General features: G+C 36.8%; 3 protein-coding genes and 1 non-coding gene across 5 annotated transcripts; 1 reads left to right on the top strand and 3 right to left on the bottom strand.

Annotated features, from left to right (window-relative positions):
• Positions 1–463: 463 nt before the first annotated feature.
• On the bottom strand, positions 464–5,557 carry LOC18590963 (actin protein 2/3 complex subunit-like protein). Of its 2 annotated transcripts, none has more exons than XR_001929160.2 (13): positions 5,359–5,557; positions 4,698–4,872; positions 4,534–4,596; positions 4,297–4,402; positions 4,021–4,125; positions 3,857–3,933; positions 3,622–3,736; positions 2,819–2,891; positions 2,214–2,405; positions 1,941–2,061; positions 1,329–1,553; positions 1,107–1,253; positions 464–799 (listed from the first exon to the last, which is right to left on the bottom strand). XR_001929160.2 is itself a non-coding variant. In XM_007016809.3 (13 exons), exons 1-12 carry the CDS (start codon positions 5,433–5,435, stop codon positions 1,206–1,208), a joined length of 1,377 nt encoding a protein of 458 aa, XP_007016871.3. In that variant the 5' UTR covers positions 5,436–5,555; the 3' UTR covers positions 464–799; positions 1,202–1,205. The 2 variants fall into 2 exon arrangements, 1 of the variants encoding a protein (XP_007016871.3); XM_007016809.3 differs by having other exon boundaries at positions 1,202–1,253; positions 5,359–5,555.
• Positions 5,558–6,721: 1,164 nt separating this feature from the next.
• Positions 6,722–8,948, bottom strand: LOC18590962 (Major facilitator superfamily protein). The gene has a single exon (XM_018126461.2). It carries the CDS (start codon positions 8,686–8,688, stop codon positions 6,949–6,951), a length of 1,740 nt encoding a protein of 579 aa, XP_017981950.2. The 5' UTR covers positions 8,689–8,948; the 3' UTR covers positions 6,722–6,948.
• Positions 8,949–16,117: 7,169 nt separating this feature from the next.
• Positions 16,118–18,648, top strand: FRA8 (Exostosin family protein). The gene is given in 5 exon segments (XM_007016806.3): positions 16,118–16,784; positions 16,881–17,245; positions 17,328–17,578; positions 17,684–18,117; positions 18,120–18,648. Coding segments are annotated over 5 exon segments (1,392 nt in total). The 5' UTR covers positions 16,118–16,492; the 3' UTR covers positions 18,170–18,648.
• A 983-nt stretch (positions 18,649–19,631) lies between these two features.
• TRNAY-GUA (transfer RNA tyrosine (anticodon GUA)) lies at positions 19,632–19,726 on the bottom strand. Its single transcript has 2 exons — positions 19,690–19,726; positions 19,632–19,667 (listed from the first exon to the last, which is right to left on the bottom strand). It is a non-coding gene; the product is annotated as a tRNA-Tyr (tRNA).
• Positions 19,727–19,987: the final 261 nt, after the last annotated feature.

Raw genomic sequence — 19,987 nt, 5'->3', positions numbered from 1 at the left:
AAGAATATTTTTTCCTTTGGCATTTTCAATCTTTTTTTTCCCTTTTTTGCTTAAGAACTTGTTTTGCCTAAATAAAAATTAAAAAAATCCTTTAAAATAAATATTTTTAAATTTTTTTAAAATTCTTAACTTTTAATTCGTACTTAGGTCAAAGAAACAAATGATTAACCTTACTCGCTGTTACTTCTCTACTTGTTTTCATCTCTTTATAAAATTTATTTATTATCAAGATAAAAACATTTGATTTCATGAAAATATATAAAATTTATACATTAATAATGTATCAAATATAACCCGAATCCTATTCTCTCACATAACTTTTGATTTTTTAAGTAACTATTAAAGTAGAGAAATTTTTTTTAAATGGAAGTTAGAAACAAAAATAAAAGTTCAATGATGAAGCATTAGGCTCCATTGCATAGTTGCATACCCCCTTGTCTTAAGAGAAGGGAAGTGCTAGATCTTGGAATAAAAAATAACAGTAGCAATAATTAAGGAGTGAACATTTGGTTAAAAACATTTACCTACTTATATGTTGCACTACCTAACACATCTCATAATCTCAAGCATCCTCCATATCCCCCAAGTCAAAGTGACAAAGAGGAAGGGCTTGCAGTCATTGTTAAACTTATATATACATAGATCCACTGAATGGGATTGATCCCTGAATAACCCCAGAATGTAGAAATGGGATATTCTGAAAATGTCAACGTGTTCAAAATCTCCTGCTTTTGAATCTGCATGATTCTGTAAACACTGCACCTGCTTTTGTTTTTGCAGCTTTGCCCATCTGCCTTGCCTGCAAAGATTGAATTTCGTCATATGAAGTCAGGAAGTGCTTTCCTCACAGTAACTTGGGCGCAATAAAGAGTACAGTACTCGAGAAGTATTTAGCAGCAAAAAATAAATAAATTATTAACCCCTCGTTTCTCCATCTGTGAGGAAAGAAATTTCTCTGCTTTGCAATGCCTTGATGCATGCCAAAATATGCTAGAGGGTGCTAACACCAGCAAATGGATTTGAAGGATTTCAAGCTCTCTTGTCCAAGCATCAATTGTAGTTAAGAAAGGGAGAAAGAGGCAGAGAAAGAGACAATATGTCTTTACCACAAACCCCAAATTATGCCAGGTTAACTTCTTTTGGCTACTTTCAGTATCTAACATCTCTACATTCTTTATTGGGGATGGATTAGAACTTATACTTGATTAATTGTTGCCAGCGCCTTGTAGAAGAAATGCAGCTTTGTTACGAACCTGCAAGATCGAAGGAATTAATAAATGAAAACAACCAGAGTCAGAGCTAGATAAGAGGAATGTGTGGTTCCATACTTTTGATGCATGCAACCTCAGGTCTGTGCTGGTAATTTGGCAAGAACAGTTTCGAAGAAAGAGACCCCACATTTCACGAACCACTGGCTTATCTCTCAACATTGGATCATATTGAAGCCAATTTTCAGTCAAAACCAGATAGAGGTACATCTTGAAAAAATCACAGGCCTTTTCTTTCACGTTTATTGAGATAAGCAAAGTCAGGATTCCTTCTTCATCAGTAACCTGAGAAGGATGGCAATGTCAATCTGTAAGGTTCTAAACTCATTTCCGACACTAATTTAAGGTACTTGTCGCTTCACTCAGAATATGATGCTAAAATCAAACTTAAGAGTAAAAAATGGTTATTAACTTATTGATTTACTGTTTTAAACAAACAATACATTACAATTACTATATTTTGGATGCTGCTGGTATGACATCACATGAACAATTAGCATAAGCACATGCATTAGTTCATAAAAAACAATATGTTATGATAATTGTAACAGTGAGTAGAAAGAGATTTGCAAGAAAATAAGAACATTCCATTGGAGACTAATAAACAAGCAAGTATAGTTGTCTAAGTGTACAGAAATCCAGAGGAATATAATGTAAAACGTAGAGGGCTACCTCATTCTCAAAACAATTAACCAGAATTTGGAAGGCAACAGCACTTCTGAGATGCTTGGAACGAGGATCGACTCCTGAAATGCATTGCACCGCTCGCAAGCAGTTCAAGTCCATAGGAACTCTGCATTCATATCAGGCAAGCATAAGAAAAGAACTAGCAAAAAAGAAACAGCAAAAGGGAAATCAGTGAAACGTAACCAATAATACGCACTCAAGCATTGGGTGGCAGGTGAATGGGGCTAGGTTAAGAAACTATTAGAAAAGAATAATAACCTTGAGGCAAGAGATTTTGCTATTTCACAATAACAGTTAATCCATTCTTCTTCTGTAAATGAACTGATAACTGATTGCAGACAGTTGCTCATAAGAACATTGAGACCTTGAACTCGCCGGTCTAAGAATAGACAAATGATGACTTCTGCCAGCTCCTGACAGTCTGATGCCAAAAAAACAGACTGTTTACACCTGCAAAGAGAACCAATGTCATACTGCTTCAAAATCAGCAATATTTGAGAACAAGGGCAAAAACTTCATAGTGAGAGCATCATGTAATGATTATCACACATAATATTACTAATGTAGCGTGCAACCTCCAACTTTTAGGAAAGCCAACAAACACATTTGGTTTCGTTTGTTGGTATGTCTCAAACAGCAATATAACACTAAGGGACTAATTTTAAAAACATATAACACAAAATTTTGTTAATCTCAAACTAATGAGGAAGAAATGTGGGAGCAATTCAACATTTTCTGTTTTACATGTTAAGCCCTAGTTAGCACTAATAGTTGCATGCAACTTACAGATCAACGACAAGAAAAATCCATTAAATAAAATGCACTTACATACTTTGAGATCAGAAGCTCCATTTTTCACATACCTTACTTGACAACATACAGCTGTAAATTTGATCCAGGTTATGATGTTTTGAGGTGGCCCTTTACAAACAGAATCTAAGCAGCAAAATTGATGTGAGAAAGATAAGATGGGAAGATAATCCTTTATTATTGATAAAAAGACCACAACTCCAATGAGGCATGGACCCCAAGCATGTTAACTCAAGATCTAAATCATTGAATACAATATATTGGATAGAGGAAAAGAGAGAATTCAAATGCACAGTATATGCAAAGTAAGATGACAAAGTGTTCAAAATTTGAGTCACTGGAAATGTAAATAGGAAAGGAGGCAAGGTATTATACCATATATAATCAGTAGTTACAATGGTTCATGTCCTCAAAAAACTAATTGACAAATCAGATTTGAGTAAGCAATACATATTCTGAAAAGTCATAGCATTTTTCATGATTAAAACATAGTTATCAGGAACGTGGTACGCTCCAGGACATGGTATGGACTTGGGAACGGGGTACGCAGGTTAATTTATTTTATGGTACGATGGGCGTAAGTCTTCATTGGTTCATTATTTTGGGTCGTTGTACTCTCTAAACTATTTTTGGGATCACATTTACTTTTAAAAGAACACAGGTGTTAGTTCTTTAATTACATAAGTGTATTCTAGCACCTATATCCTTTGAGTTTCCAGATTTGGCACCCCTATGTCATGCATACTAACTTGTTACGTAGAAGATGTCTGTCATATTCTACAAAAAATAAAAGAGTACTAAATTTATTTGCTGGATGAAATGGACTAGAAGCTGGCAAATAGACAATAGTGCTTACTGTTTTTAACAGATATGTTGGATGAAAAATTGAAACGAAACCCATATATCTCAAGGGCACTCTTTAGTTCACGATAGCTGGGGAACCAGTCAATTACAATGGGTGGCACACCAACCTGGACAAGCATTACAGCCGACAAACAATAATTAATTCAAAGACCCAAAACAGTAGAATGTAATTATTTTAGTGTATATCAAAATTTAGTTTTCAGTCTTTGAAAATAAATATCTATTACCTGAACTTTTGATGAAAGAATGGAACACCAGAATTCACAAGCAGATGACCTCAACTCTTCTTTTGATGAATACAGAACTGATAAAACCAAGAGATAAGCACATAATAAACATCAACTGACTGGTAAATGAAGAAGCTGGGGCAAGGAGTTAAAAATATACTCACTCAAAGAAAAGGTCCATGCAGCTATTGATTTTTCTACACGACCACATTTCAAGATCAATTTTAAGAGCCACCCATTTATCAATAACCCTTCAAGGAAAGAGCACTCTGGAAAGAACACATGAAAGAGGTCAGTGATACACACAGAAACCTCGTTTCTGGCTGAACAGAATGCATATTATAAAAAACTAGAAGTCAGTGCAATTTACAACTTGATATTGAAAGTAGAAAAAAGCATTTAAAAAAGAATGAGAAAGAAAGTACAAGAAAATTAAAGACCTTGTTCTGTAGCAAGCCCCACCAGAGAGTTGAGCCTATTATTCATGAAAGACTTCAAAATTGACCAACTTCCAAGCTCGGGAAAAGATAAAAGTGGTGAAGTCTTCTGTAATTTGCATAGAGAAACCAAAAATAGAGATTTTCAGTCATTTGAAAAATCTGGTCCCTTGGAAGAAGTTCTCCCAGTAAATGAGCACAATATCAAGCAGGATAAACTAATGTTATTCATGAAAGCACCTGCTCTCCAAAGACGAATATGCCCCACTCAGACAACTCTTCCTCACCGCTCATTGCTTTCATCTATAAAAGAAGAGTACATGCACTTCAGTCAAGCTAAAAAAATGAAAAACACAATAAAACATAAATTTTTTTAATAAAAATAGGAAAGGTATTTTCTATGCCTGTTCTTGGCAATCATCAAGAAGACTTGAAAGCTTAGCTTCTTTGCCATTTTTATCCTCATCAGAATCATAGCTTTTTTGAGCTTTTGTCTGTTTCTTGGCTTCCTTCTCAATAAGTTTGCTTTGCTCCTTGTAATGTTCGCTCAAAAGATCATCTAATCCAATAAGCTTTTTCCTAAATAACATTTACATAGAACATAATTGCAAAGAATCAAATCGAATTGCATAACTACTAAAAACTGAACATAGTAATACACTCAATACGCTGGAAATGCTCTAACCAGTTCTCATCATCAGAGATCAAATTAATTTAACATAAATGGGAGAGCAAAATCATAATAACGTAAATGCGTTCTGAAATCTCAATTAAAAAATCCTAAAATTTTTGAACAAGTTTCCATCTTTAAGGAAATGAACCAAGTTCAAACAGATGGATACTCAATCAACTTCATAAGTGTAAATTCAAACTGAAAATAACAATAAACACATATACCCAAAACCCTAGGAACCCAAATCCCAAATGGCATCAAATTCTACAACAAAAAGATAAAAAAAAAAACTACCCAGATAAGAACTCGGAATATAAAAGAGAATATAATTGGGAAAAAAAGAGAAAAACTAAAAGAAGAGTAGCAGCCATTGAAGCGAAAGAAATGAAAACCTTTTCTTGGAAACAACAGGGTTAATAAGAAAAGGGTCTTCTTTCTCGAAATCAAGTGGATCATCAATATCCATCATCTCAGTTTTTCTCGACCTCAAACAAAAACAAAACAAGGCACACCCTGATAAACTTCCTGTCTCTGCAATCTTTCTCTCTCTTGTTTCTCTAGTTTTTTCTCTCTTTTTGCCTTTTATGGTTGCCAATTAGCGCCAAAACCATGAGAAAGCAAGCGCTTTGAAAGATGTGGAGGTTTGCCGGTTACAGGCCCAGAATTTTTGGGTTAACTGGCCTGTTATCTTTGGGCCAAATTCCAAGCTCAACGACTACAAAGGGAAAGCAAATGCTTTGGGTTTGACAGGAGATGGACCGAACCCATTAATAAAACGAGGACCATTATAGGTATATAATATTTTGGAACCAATTAGCAAAATATAATATAGATAGTGACAGGATTTCACAGCTAAGTTTCAATATTAAATCCACATGAACTTCTTGTTTTCTTCAAACATCCATAGATAGAGGAGGAGCTATGGAAGATCGTTACTAGGAGCAATATAATATAGCGAGAAGAAGATATATTATAGTACTATACTAAGGTTTAGTTTGACATTGCTGTTGAGTAACGTGAGAAATGAATCCATTAAACTACTGCTAAACGTAATGCCAGACGAGATCTACGTTTTCTTCGGATGAATTGAAATAGTACTGTATTTGATCCACAATTGATGCTGCAATGGCAGCTGGTATTTGGTTATGGCTTGACTTGACTTGATCTGATTATAGTATTACATTTTTTTATAGTCAACAGCTAAACAAGCATTTGCAATTTGCTATTTGTTTACAAGTTTTTCTCTGTAGATTCATGTTTCTTGCAATAATATCTCATCCCTGATGTGGGGATGAGTGATGGGAAATGGGCCAGAGGGCACCTAGGAGGTGGAGACTGGGAAGTGGATGGTTTTGGATTGGCTTGGCATGGCTGACCAAGATTGCAAAATCCCACTCTAGCTGAAAAAGAAAACCACACCTAGAACTAGAACAGTTTAAATTCCATAAAACCATATGCTGTGGAGACTAACAAACAAATTGGAAGTCTTGAAAGTCATGCAGTGTTTTCCGAATCCACCAGATCACAAGTTGCCACTTGCCAACAACCCACCCGTGAATCACAGATTCTTACACATAGGAAGAAGATATCTGTGAATTGGGGAAAAAGGGTGGCTGTCAGGCTGAGACTGAGGCTTCTTTTGTCATGTAATGCTGACAAAAAAGTGTGAGCAGATATGAACAAATGATAAAAGCCAAAAGTTATGCCATCACAAGCCAAATGAAATAAGCATTCCCCTCCGAGCACTCTCCAATGTTTTCTGAAAGCAAATTTAGATTACGAGGTAGTAATTGTACATAAAAAATTTAAACAGATGACAAGGTGGGAATGCCTTTGAAACCATCCGGGTCAAGGGGAGGGGAAATGAAATGGGAACAAACCCACTTTGCAACTGTGTCATTAGTCCTGAATCAATTGTGAACCAAGTTCAGTCTCACCGCCATTCTATATCATATGCCAAGGCCGAATGACTCTTTCCTGCATCATAACTTCTCAGCATTTTCTCTGAACTTCTTGTATATATCGCTTTTGTAGAAACTCCTAGTTCTCACCACCAAAATCAGAGAAGTCAAGGCTCCAAAGAATGTAACAGCAGCCAAAATTATAAACGGTACCCTGTAACAATGAGTGCCAATGCAAGTCAATTCTTTCACTGAGGACCGTGTTAAACCTTTCTCTGCAAGATCCTTCAATGCCTCTCTATCGTACAGCCAACCAGTAATCTTCACATTGAATATGTATGACCCAAGAGGACTAGCCAATTGTCCACAATTGAACAATGTAGAGTAGTGCTTTAGGCCGAAAAGCTCAGAAATGATGGCGAAAAGCAATGGCAACTGCGCACCAAATGAGAATCCAATTATTATTGACGCTATATAGAGTGAACCTGGGGCTGGAAAGGCGACCAGGAGGTAGCCAATGCATGCAAGCAGAAGGACTGCTGTCATCATGAGTGGCCTCGGAAGCTTATACTTTGCAAGCAGGGTTTCGGAGACAAACCCAGAAAAGACCCTCCCGAAGTAATTCCAGATGCTAACAAGTGACACAAAAGAAGTTACTGTTTTATTCGGATAGCCAAGCGACTCACCGATCTGCCCCAAGTTGTCTACGGCTGTTAAGCTCGATCCAAGTCCACAAAATGTTGCAAGAAACAGAGTCAGCATGTCAATGCTTGTCATTGCTTGCAAAATTGTGTAGTCCTCTCCTCTGTCAGGCCTATCAAAAATGGTAAGGAAACAAGACTTTTCTGCCTTTTCATCAGCTTGTTTTGGGGAACTAAGGTTCGAAGCCTCTTGTTTTGATTCAACTGCTTCCGCTTTTGGCTTCTCTACCGCTATCTCGTTTGGAGGGTTTATGGGCTGTTTCTTGATGTTCCATACTACTAATTCTTCTCTAATGGAAATAAAGAGAGGGACAAAGAGAAGGAAACAAACCACTGTGGTAGCACCAGCATATTCTGCTTTCGAGAAAGTGAGCAGTTTCTCTGCCAAAGTTAATGCCATGAGAAAAACTGCTAGCACGATCGAGGCGTAGAGGAAATGGTAGAAGACTCGAAGCTCATTTGGGTGCCTAACAGGCCTCATTGTCCGAATTGTGTATACAAATATCACTGAAATTGCAGCCGGAAGCCACCCAATAAGGAGGATGAGAGATTTTGAATCATTTCCATATATTGCCAAGTAAAGTTGTGTCATGACAGCTCCGCTTAGCCCTGTAAAGCCCTTCAAGAGACCTAACATGGCACCCCTGCTTTCAGGGAAGTTCTTGACACTGGTTACAAGAGCTCCCGTATTTGCAAAATTCTGAGAATTGGCTCCTACACAGATGTAAATGCACATTTGCCAAACCTTTGGCTTGGCTATTTTTCCGGTCACAGCTAGCCATATCATGAAATAGCCTCCAAAGTTGAGTACAGCCCCAAGTAGGAGCACAAACCAAGTTGGTGTTACCTCAGCAACAAGGCCAGAAAGGACCCCAACATTAGCACCGAGATCCTTGAAGAAGCCTAAGAGATTGAGTGTCGTCTGATCATAACCAAGAGTAGCTTTGATCTCCTTGGAGTATGTGCCAAATAAATATGTTGCACCAGCTCCAGCCATGATTAAGAAGGAGGCAAACAGTGCAAACCATCGGCCTCTAAGGAACTGTACTGTGAACGGCAACAACTCATGGCCTTTGAGACCTCTTCTGATCGAGACGCTGCCCATTGCTTCTTCAACCATGATTTCCAATTCCTCGCTTGTCCTGAGGCTATGGAAATTGGAATAAAGAGAATTGGTCAAGAAAAACTCTAGCCTGGTATTTTCCTTTGTAGGCCTTGCAACTGGACAGGAGAAGAAGAAGAAAAACAGGATATGTTGATCTAAATCTTGGGATTGTTGAAGAGTTGTTAGTAAGAAAGGATTATAAATAAGACAAACAAAGTTCGCGGTTGGATAAAATAATTGCGGTATAGCATGATAAGGGCTAATTAGAGTAATGTTTGGTAGGCTGCTTTGTAGAAACTTTGACAGGGATGGATTACTTGTCTTTGTTTTGGTTCCAGGCTAAGGCCCCCTATTGCTTTAACTCAGATTATTCTCTTGCGAAACAAACCCTTTATCTAGGGAAATAAGTTGGATTTTTGCTGGAAATCTGAAATTTAATCTACAAATTTGGAAGTCTGATTAATGCCCCAATGTCTAATTAATGTGGCCAACTGGATTTTATTTTTTATTTTTTTATTGTTATTAGTTACTGGTGACCTTCCTTTTCACTTGTCTCTAATAATGGACATTTTAGGTGAACATTTTAGGCATTTTACCTATATTTTCCTTTTGTTGTTTCCCCAAAAGGGAAAAAGTTGATTATGAGGCTGAGATATTTACTAACTGTCAACTTGAAGTTTATCAGATAAAAATACTCTTATCCAAGAACGAGAAACAAAAAGTATACAAATACTTTATTTGAGGAAAAAACCTTCAGAAATTGGAAGATAAATCTTATGGAGAAATACAGTGTGTACATGTGCTGGTAAAGATATGGTATTGTCTTCCCTTTCTCGACCAATTTCTTTAGTGGTTAAAGCAATAAGAAAGATGCAGTCACTTTCTAGATTGACAGCAATATGGCATGAGGCCGACATGTTTGGAAATCAATGGAGCTTGTAATGATCATCAGATGAGCAAATTCACATGAAAACTAGAGGGCACGTGCCTAGGCAAATCAATATCCAATAATTGAATTTGTTGGATATGTCACAAGGAGTATTTCACTGGCAATGCTGTGCAACAATCCCACTAATAAAGACATTTTCCTTATCCATGTTCAAGTTCACTGTGCTAGGGAACTTTTTCCAACAGATTTCGTGTTAACTCCCATTTATTGCGGAAGGGATTTGGGGGGTGAATTTCTATAGTGGCAAAGAATATTCTGCGCAATTGTTCACATTGTTTGGTGGCATGTGACAGAACAGAAATGATCGAAGATCTATGCTTTGTACACCTCATGGAGTCATGGTGCTGTGTTTGGTTTCTTTCATTGCTGGACATTAGCACAATCTTCTGGAAAATATATTCTGAAAAACCAGAGTTTGTGTATAAAATGGCTGAAAATTATAGGTTCAAGGACTAGTTACTAGTTAGTAGCTAGTAACCCTGATATGGTGTTTAATTCCCATAGGAAAAGCTGATTAGAAGATAAAACTTTTCCTGCAGGCATTCCTGAAAGCAATGGCAGTAGATACCACGGCAATTTTTGTAAATGGGAAACATAGATGTGGAATTATAGAAGTTAAACTAAGATCTAATCATGCACATGGCTTCCATCAAACGACATGGAATCCTAGAAACGAGGAACAGATTAAGAGGTAGATTATGTTCTTTATCAGTTGGTGTTGCTTTTCCAAAAGGTTGCTCATCACCCAAAGTGTAAAAGGAGAAAAAAGAAAGGAGGAAGGACGAACCGAAGTCAACTAAAACATCATTAGAAATCATTCCCAACCTGACTATTTCTGGGACATGTTTAAGGGAATGGCACATGTTCCCTATATGATGTTTGCTATCAGATGTTGAAAGGCTGAAGGCCATGCTTTTTGTGTTGTTTATGTTTTCCAAGCTTCCTGATGAGAAAATGAGTGAGATTGGGAGAAAAGAAACAGAATTAAACGATCTTAAGAAATACAATGTTTCTTGATCCTAACTTACAAGTTAGTTTGCATAGGTTGTACAAGCAGCAAACCTGCTTAAGCAAGTTGTTATCTGGGTCTTGTCAAAGCTGTTTACCTTGCTAATTACCAGCAATAAGCATAGCCCTCCCTGCAACAGACCTCCTGCGGCCCTGCGCCTTGCCTTGGGAATCTGGGTACGTAAATGCATAACCCAAGCCCAAGAGTCTGTTTTAGTTCATAAAATGGATGAAAACTTGAGGCTTAACTTTCTGATTCATTTCTTACTTGTGAAGACCCATCTCCAAAATGAGCCCAGCGGGAAAAAGATGAAGGAGGACCCATTAGTTGTGTACAAAACAACAAAGGTCCATAAAGTAGAGTCTGTTCTTTCTTTTCAAGGCCATTCAGAAGAAGGATTCGTGGGTTCAATGAAGGTCCATAAACGAGTAGTCTTGGGTTTTGTTTTTCTGATCTCTCTGCAAGGTTATAGCCTCTTTGGGTTTCTAAAAAGATACCAGGTGGGGGCACACAGCCCACTCAAACTCATTACTCAAAGTTCAGAACCAACAAATGCCAGAAAAGCAAAAGAAAAAGGACTACAATCTCAAGTTGATGTGTTGATATAAATATATGTGCTATTTAATGAAATCCATTGAATGCAGAATCAAGTTGGGATCAATCTCTAAGGTTTAATCTGATATTGTTGGTTTATCATCCGAATTACCATTTATGAGTGCTTCAAAACAGTAGTTTGTCGAGTCAAGCAAGATGCTTTAGTGCACGATGAACAATGAGCTTCCTTGTTTTCGATAAATTTTCCCGAGCCTTCACTGTTCCCCTCCCATGAGTACATGGAAACATGGCAATATGCTTGTATATTTGTCCCCTTTGACAAAAAGGTTCTTTCTACCAATAATTCAGCACATTCTTTTCCTCTCCCCAACACAAATATTTGGCCTAGCATGTTCTCAGACAGCTCACACTGCAAAGGCAGTAGGGTCAGTGGCCGCAACAAAATGTTTTCAGCTGCTTAGATTCAAGGTCTTCCAACGCGGTCTTGGGGGACCCTTTTCTTCAATGCTTTCATAACTTTCAGGACAGCATTTAGACAGGTTTATTATTGGCTCTAACTATCTCCAGGAGTGCAAAAATTTGTTAAGAGATTATTTTGTCAGAGGGATATGATCCAAATGAACACTAAAGAAAAGAGGGGGCCTCCATGTTTCAGCCTTTTTATAAGGTTAATTGCAATGATCCCAGTCTTCCAGATGGTCCAATGAGAGCAATTACATGAAAGGATGCAAGCCCCAAAACAGGCTTCCTCTCCACCTGGATATTCTAGTTTGGTTTGATTGATTGTTTCCCTTCATACAAAGGAGGGCTCTCATCCCCTCAGAAAGTGGTCCCTGTATTTCTTAATTGAATGATTCACTTTTTTTTACCTTTTGTTTATGAATAATCTTTTGTATGAAAATCTTGAACTCAAAAGTGCCATGATCACTGACTTTACAAGCTTTGCATTCCACCACTTGCTGTATACCTCTAGTTCCATCTGCTTTTCCTTCCTTCTCTCCAGCTACAAAATTTCACCCTCAAGACTCATGGATATGAACATACCTGTAGTACATAGAACTACTAGGAAGGTAAAACCATACAAGAAGGGATGAGGATGACAGGAGGGGTAATTGTGGCCTCTGGGGAGAATCCATGATTGCATCTTTGAAGCTTTTGCTAGTACAGGTTGGAAACAATCCCACGACCATGGAACAAAGGATTGTCCTGGACCAACACCCAGGTATATCGACAGTGATTCTCAAATATTGCAGAATAGAATGAGATAGAATGTAAAGAGAATTGCCATGATCAGTAATAAATAGGGTTTTCACTAGTAACTGTGATACCCTTTACCACCCAAAGTTTCCATATTCTTCCAAATCAATCAGAAAACAAACAAAATGCAAATTATTTTAAGGTGGAAAAGCCCTCCTTTTTACCTTCTTTAAAGGCATTCAAAAAGTTTTGAAGGAGCATAATTTATCCCCAAGGACCAACCCCAATGACAATGATGCTGATATCTAAAAAGGATCATGATTCCACCCATGATGATGAAACTCATCTAATTGTCCAAACCATTGCCTCATCAACAATGAATTATTACTTGTTTTTTTCTTCTTTTTTTTGAGTCAAGGTATTGTCTTGGTGGGACCCTAAAAGTAATTCCTTGATTTGAATTTGGAATCTCAATTTCAATTTTGAAGTGATTGCTTCCCACTTCTGAGTGTCTACAAATGTTGCTTTCATAGAGGAACTGTTTAATTGCATTCTCCTTCAAATAAAATGTAATATTAGATTTGGCTACCGTTACTTTTATTATAAAAAATTAAAATTTTAATTAAAGAAATGAGTAAAGTTCAAAGATTTTCTTGTCATTTATGTGACAAAAAAAATTATTTCCATTTATTGCTTTTAAATTATTCATAGTTTGATTTATAGGGTCGAGATGAAATTATATATAAAAAAATTTTTATTCGAATTCAATTAATCTTTACCATTAAGATACGTAAGAAAGACTGTTGTCAATTTAGTCCTTGGTCATTGGTTAGGTTTTGATCTTTGGTCGATTTAATTTTAAATTTTAAACACTTTTAGATCAAAATAATCAAATAAATTATCTCTTTTAATCGATTAATAACCGAATTCAATTAATTAAGTTATTTCTACCGTAGAATTTCACCGTCCGCTTCCCGTAATGCCTTCATACGTAAGCCACTAAATTTTCCTTCGATAACTAAAGGTCTAAAATCCTTGATGGTACAGATAACGTAGGAGAAACGCACCCAAAGGGCCAACCATGATGTTGAAGGAATGGACACCTCCCGCAATTAATTAGTAAGCAACTTCATCATTCATACTTACCCCTTACGGCCTAACTCATAATTATCTTCTTTAATTAAAACTACATAATTCATGAAAAGAGATTAAAAAATTCACATTCTTTCGTCTCTAAATATTAATTATTAATTACTTTTTATGAAAATTAAAATAAAAGATAAATAGAGAAAAAGACGTAAGAAATACGAGCTTAGTGCCAGACCATATCGATTATTATACGTGGCTAGGAACTAAAACCTTACGTAATTAATAATTAATTCTTTTGTTATAATACCTAAATATAGCTAGCTGTTGCTGTTTCATGTTCCTATCAAGGCGAAAACTTTCTAGTCCTCCATTGATTGTGCTTTTTCTCTCCTTGCCGTGTACGAAACTCTTTAAAAAAAAAAAAACAACAACAAACAAGCAATCGAAATCAAAAAAGAAGCATTTTTTTTGGGGTTGTTGATGATTTTGTGAGTGGCCATGGAAATCATGCACTGTTTGTGAGAAATGATTGGCAGAAAAAGGCAAACAGGTTTTCAATGTGTTAAACCAAAGATTTCTCTGCCATATTTACACCTCAAGGATAGAGAGGTTAATATTAGTATTTGCTACTATTTAATGAATGGTATTTAATTATTGTAATCCATTGGTACTATAAGTAAAGCAGCACAAGATTAGGGATGACAACGGATACAATATTAACTAATTTTGAAATACTTTTATCTGAATTTGATTATAAAATATAATACCCATATTTTATCCAAATCCGATTAATAATATTTTTTTAAAATTTGAACTTGTTTATTTTATTAAAAATAAAATAAACATCACTGTAGACCTTGACTCGATCCATAATCAATAATAAATAATAAATTTTAAATATTTTTATATATTTCAATAGTCAAAATTAGATTAATAAATTTAAAATAAATTTTAGATTTAGATATATTATATATTAAAACAAATAAATTGTTAATTATAAGAGATATATATGTATTAAAAAACAAGAAAATTAAAATAAATATTTCAAAACTCACAACTTGTAATTAAATTTAAATAACAAATATCTTAAAATTACTATCCATACGTTACTCTTTCCCGTTTATAAAATACCTAATTCTACTTAAACGGGTTAAATAATCTCACACACCCGTTTACATATTCTTGCCCGTTTATAAAATACCTAATTCTACTTAAACGGGTTAAATAATCTCACACACCCGTTGACATACTCTTGCCCGTTTATAAAATACCTAATTCTACTTAAACGGGTTAAATAATCTCACACACCCGTTTACATATTACTTATTATCATCCCTTCTAAAGGTGCCCATAAGGTGAGGACCATTCTAACTGACATTTTTCAGTTTCTCAATCTCTAGATTGCCCAAAGTCAACAAAATTATTCTTTTCTTATGGTCTCAGATCCTCGAAGTCGAAAGGGACCAATTCCTCCACTATATATTTTAGTCAAAGCATAGGGTTAGTTATGCATTTGTTACATTAAATTTTAAGACTAATAGCCAATAAAAAAAATGGGAATATTTCAACCTAACTAGTGGCATGCGGCTGCCATTTTATTTCTTAATATTCTAATTTGATACTAATTATTAAATTAACCGCGGATAAAGACTTATTTTCGAACATTGTATGGTTGGTAAGATGTCACAAATCCTAGTATCGTTCGGAACTAAAGACCAAATTTGACTATTTATCTTACGTGAATAAGTTTATGCGAGTAATTAGTTTTACGATTAAAAAATTTTTTGTCCACGTCCTTTTGGAACTCTCCATTTGGCTTATTTCTATTCATGTGCTGCACCCCCTCTTCCATTATTCTTTTCTCAAATAATATAAAAACACATGAATTATGATTATATTTTCACTTGAATTTTTCATATTTTTAAAAATTGATTTCTTCTTAACCCTGATGAATAACTAATCATCAGTAAATCTAATGTTAATTGACATATGATTTATCTAACTTACATGATCACGTGATTATTAACGTATTTAATCATTAGATCATATCACTTGTTATGTGATGGCATAAGTGAACCAATTTGTATATTAGGTTGACATAAAATTTTAATTGATGTTAATTTTGAAAATAATTAATTTTTTGTTAATATTAAAGATTTTTGTGAATATAATAGAAATTTAAAAACTCATTTGAGTATAAAGTAAATTGAGATAATTAATTGCTAAACCATTTTCCTACTCCAAATTTCCCCCTTTAATGAATTAGTTCATAAAATTAAAAAAAAAATGTACAACTGCAGTAATTTCATATTTAAGAACCCATTAAATATTACAAACCCTTCCCTCCAACCATTGCAGGAGCATTCAAGTGATTTCAAATCAACAGCATAAGACATCTCAACCGTTGATCAAAAGCAATCTAACCACTAGGACCCACCATACTTAATTAGCCAGGTACCACTTCATTAAAAACCAAGCAGCCACCTTGATTAATCCAATGCTTACAGCAGGCTTATCAGTTAACACGATACTATCTTCATTTATTTACCAAAACGTCCTCGTACCATTCCACCCTAACAAAGGACTTCCAACAAGGGCAGTCCTGTCATTTAAACCAATCGAAGAAATAGAACATAGAAACCGAGACCTACGCCGAGTTCCATTCTGCTGCATCGCCATGTGACCTCTCTGAATCTCTCTCTCTCTGTCTGTCTTTCTAAAAGTAATTATTTTTTTTAATTTTTTTTCCATTGATGAAAGCTGAACCTAACCAAACTTGTTATGCAATAAGATAAGGAAGAATTTGTTTGATTTTTTTGGGTGCAAAAACGAAGTGTCAACCAACCTGTATCTATCTTTCAATCTCTGTTTATCTTAATTTGTACTTCATCAACCAAAACCAGAAACCGAAAGCCCCATCTCAACTGTCTTTAGCTTGATCGTCCTCCGAGGGGAAAAATCGTCTGTTACAGCTTGTTGTTTAAGTCTCTGTGTTTTGAGGGAGGGGGGTGGGGGTTTAAATGGAGATGGCTTCAGAACTGCAGAAACCCAAGAAGAAAAACAGAGGGTTCTATGTGAAGATGAGGATATTACACAAAGGCAGACAACATGAGAAAAGCCTGTTTTTCAAGTACTACAAATGGGTTCTTTGGTTTTCATTTACCCTCTATTTTCTCACCTCTTTCTTCATTAGTAACAAGCCAATCCCTTTGTCGAAAACCCGAGTTTCTGGTTCCAAATCCTCCATAGCCTCTCGTGTCTTGTTTGAATCTGTCAACAAAACTAGTCATAAATCCAAACACAAAGACCCAGGTTTGGTTTTTTTTTTCTTCTTTGACTAATCTTTTCCATTTTTTTTTTCTATTGAAAGCAATGTTTTTAATGTTTTCTTTGTTTTCCCTTTGGCAGCTTCGTTCAAAGACTTGAAGATATACGTCTATGAACTACCATCAGAATACAACGAAGACTGGCTTTCCAACAAGCGATGCAGCAACCACTTGTTTGCCTCAGAGGTGGCAATTCACAGAACCTTGATGAACACCTACGACTTGAGAACATTCGACCCTTACGAAGCTGATTTCTTTTTTGTCCCTGTTTATGTCGCCTGCAACTTCAGCACTGTTAATGGTTTCCCTGCAATTGGCCATGCTCGCTCTCTTTTATCCTCCGCTATCCAACTTATCTCCACGAACTACCCTTTCTGGAACCGCTCCCTAGGTTTCGATCACATCTTCGTCGCCTCCCATGATTATGGAGCTTGCTTCCACGCCATGGTAAGCAAAAATAATTTCTCAAAAGAATGTCTTTTTGAAGAACCTTTAATCTGTTTTATAATTAAAAGTTTTCTTATTGAAGGAGGATAGAGCTATTGATGATGGGATTCCGGAGTTTCTGAAGAACTCGATAATATTACAAACTTTCGGGGTTAATTACAAGCACCCTTGTCAGGATGTTGAAAATGTTCTCATACCGCCTTATATTCCGCCGGAAAGTGTACGGAAGACCCTAGAGAAAGCTCCGTTGACCGGGAACCGAGACATCATGGTCTTTTTCAGGGGCAAAATGGAGGTCCACCCCAAAAACATTAGTGGAAAATTTTACAGCAAGTAAGTTCCAAAATCAAAGTCTCAATCATGTTCGAAGTTGGTATTTAATCATTGCATGGAAAATTACGTGTTTATCCATGTTAATGTCTTCTTTTTCGGTTCCAGGAGGGTGAGGACGGAAATTTGGCGGAGATACAATGGAGACCGGAGGTTTTACTTGCAAAGACATCGATTCGCTGGTTACCAGTCAGAAATCGTACGGTCGGTCTTTTGTTTGTGTCCACTTGGGTGGGCCCCTTGGAGCCCGAGGCTTGTTGAGTCCGTGGCCTTGGGCTGCGTCCCGGTGATCATAGCGGACGGTATCCGGTTGCCCTTTTCCTCTGCCGTGAACTGGCCAGAAATGTCCCTCACGGTGTCGGAAAGGGACGTCGGCAACCTAGGGAGAATCCTGGAACACGTCGCGGCGACCAATCTGTCCACCATCCAGAAAAACTTGTGGGACCCGGCGGTCGCGCGGGCTCTACTGTTCAACGATCACATGAAAGAAGGAGACGCCACGTGGCAGGTTCTCGACTCGCTTTACAATAAGCTGGACCGGTCCTACAAGAGGTCAAGGGTTTCGAGCCAATAGGAAGAGAACAGGTCGGATGAGTTCCTTGGGCGATCGGGTTGCCAGCTAAGGAACTGCTCTACCCCAAGGTGAATGCGGCTGCATGGGGAAGTTATAATGGAGGACAGCTAGGATGGCCGGTGTATTTATCAGAAGGATAGATTTTATTTTATTCTATACGAATGGGTCGGTGGGCCCACCAAAAAGCATGAGAATTTTTTGTTTTGTTTTTTTTGAGATTTTTCCTCGAAAAATACCATAGTTAATTATAGAAATAGCCTTTGTACATGGAGAAAGAGAACAAAGAAACTTATTTTTTGGGTAAATAATACAACATGTAATAGGTTTTCATAGGGACAAGACAGCCCATCTGGCCATGTTCAAGTTTTGATTTGTGTTTTTGGAACTTGGTGCACACTGGTTTTGTGTATATTATTCATTTCCATGGGCATTTTTGAGATGCCCAAATCGTGTAAAGTATATACCTTTAAAGAAAAATGAGCTTTTGTTCTGTGGAAAAGGAGAGATTGTCCTGTAAATGGCTTTGAAAAGAGGGTTCTGCTAGCAGAGTTTGTCAGAAGAGAGAGATAGCTAGAGAGAGAGTTAAAATAGGCTACAGTGCAGCTGAAAAATGTCAGAGTGACTTAAAGATGGAAGGATAGTGGTGCATGGTGGGAAGGAGGGGAATGGGGCCTTTGTGTGGAGACAGTGGTTCACGGGATACGGTGTGATTTAAAACTAACAAACAGAAACCATTTCTGGGTTTTAACGCAGCTGGGGCCTTGGTGCCAGAGTTTTTTGAAAATTTCAGGGTTGCCTTTCGCTTTTCTGGGTGTCAGCAGGCTGTTTCTCTTTCGTCGTTGCTTCACTGTCTTTGTACTGTATGTGTGTGCCGCTGCTTCATTTGTTTTGAGTGGGAGATTGAACCTTGGATTTTGAAATAAATACTTGATTGGTCAGGTCAGGTTCTCTGCCTCATCTAGTGGTGAAAAATGAGAGCGGTACATTTCTTACAAAGTGAACTTTTTACAAAAGAGAAGGATTTTATGATAAAATGTTAGGGTGAGCGGAACTGCAATAAAGACATTGTGAATTCATGCAAGAGAAAATGTTACCAAAACTCACAAATGTAAACCTCGCACACTTTATCTTATCAAATTAACCTTATAAGGAGAGACAATGATCTCATGAAACATAGTTTCGTCTCATATTTACCTTGTGTCATTTCCATTTCCCGCATCCATGGGTCTAAAATTCACCACTGTCTTCAAACAGTTTTCCAGTCTGATCAAATCATGTCTTGTTGCCAGGGCAGCACGCGGTGGAACCAAATCCAATTCAATGACAAGGGGTCAGGGGCGACTCCTGTTTTGTCTAATGTCCGTGAGCAAAAAGAAATCTAGACTCTGTTTTTTTGAGGTGGTTAAAACAGTTTTAACTGTATGGAACATGGAATTGTCCCTTTTGGGTTGGCCACGTGCAGGGGGAAGACAATACAAAAAATCCGACCTGCCGGATTCGAACCAGCGACCTAAGGATTTACCTGTTGGATTTTTGCCCACTACAGTCCTCCGCTCTACCAACTGAGCTAAGGTCGGTTTGAGAACTGGTGCAAAGGTGAGACAAAATCACGACTATATCGCCATTATTGGTGTTCGTGAATGAATTGTTTAGGTACCTAGGCAGATTATTAAGTCTGATATATACTTATTTCAAGTGAATCATGAGTATTAGATTTGAATCTATGCTGATAGTTTCTAATGCTGCTGCATGCCATTCTCTTTCAGCCAAATCGTTCTGAGTTGAACAATGGATCAACCAGAACTCATGCAGACGAACGTGGGCTTTAGCCTTGTATA

This window comes from Theobroma cacao, chromosome 9 (genome assembly GCF_053813885.1).
Source record: "Theobroma cacao isolate CCN51 chromosome 9, ASM5381388v1, whole genome shotgun sequence".
NCBI lineage: Eukaryota > Viridiplantae > Streptophyta > Magnoliopsida > Malvales > Malvaceae > Theobroma > Theobroma cacao.
This window is presented reverse-complemented; position numbering and strand designations above follow the sequence as displayed.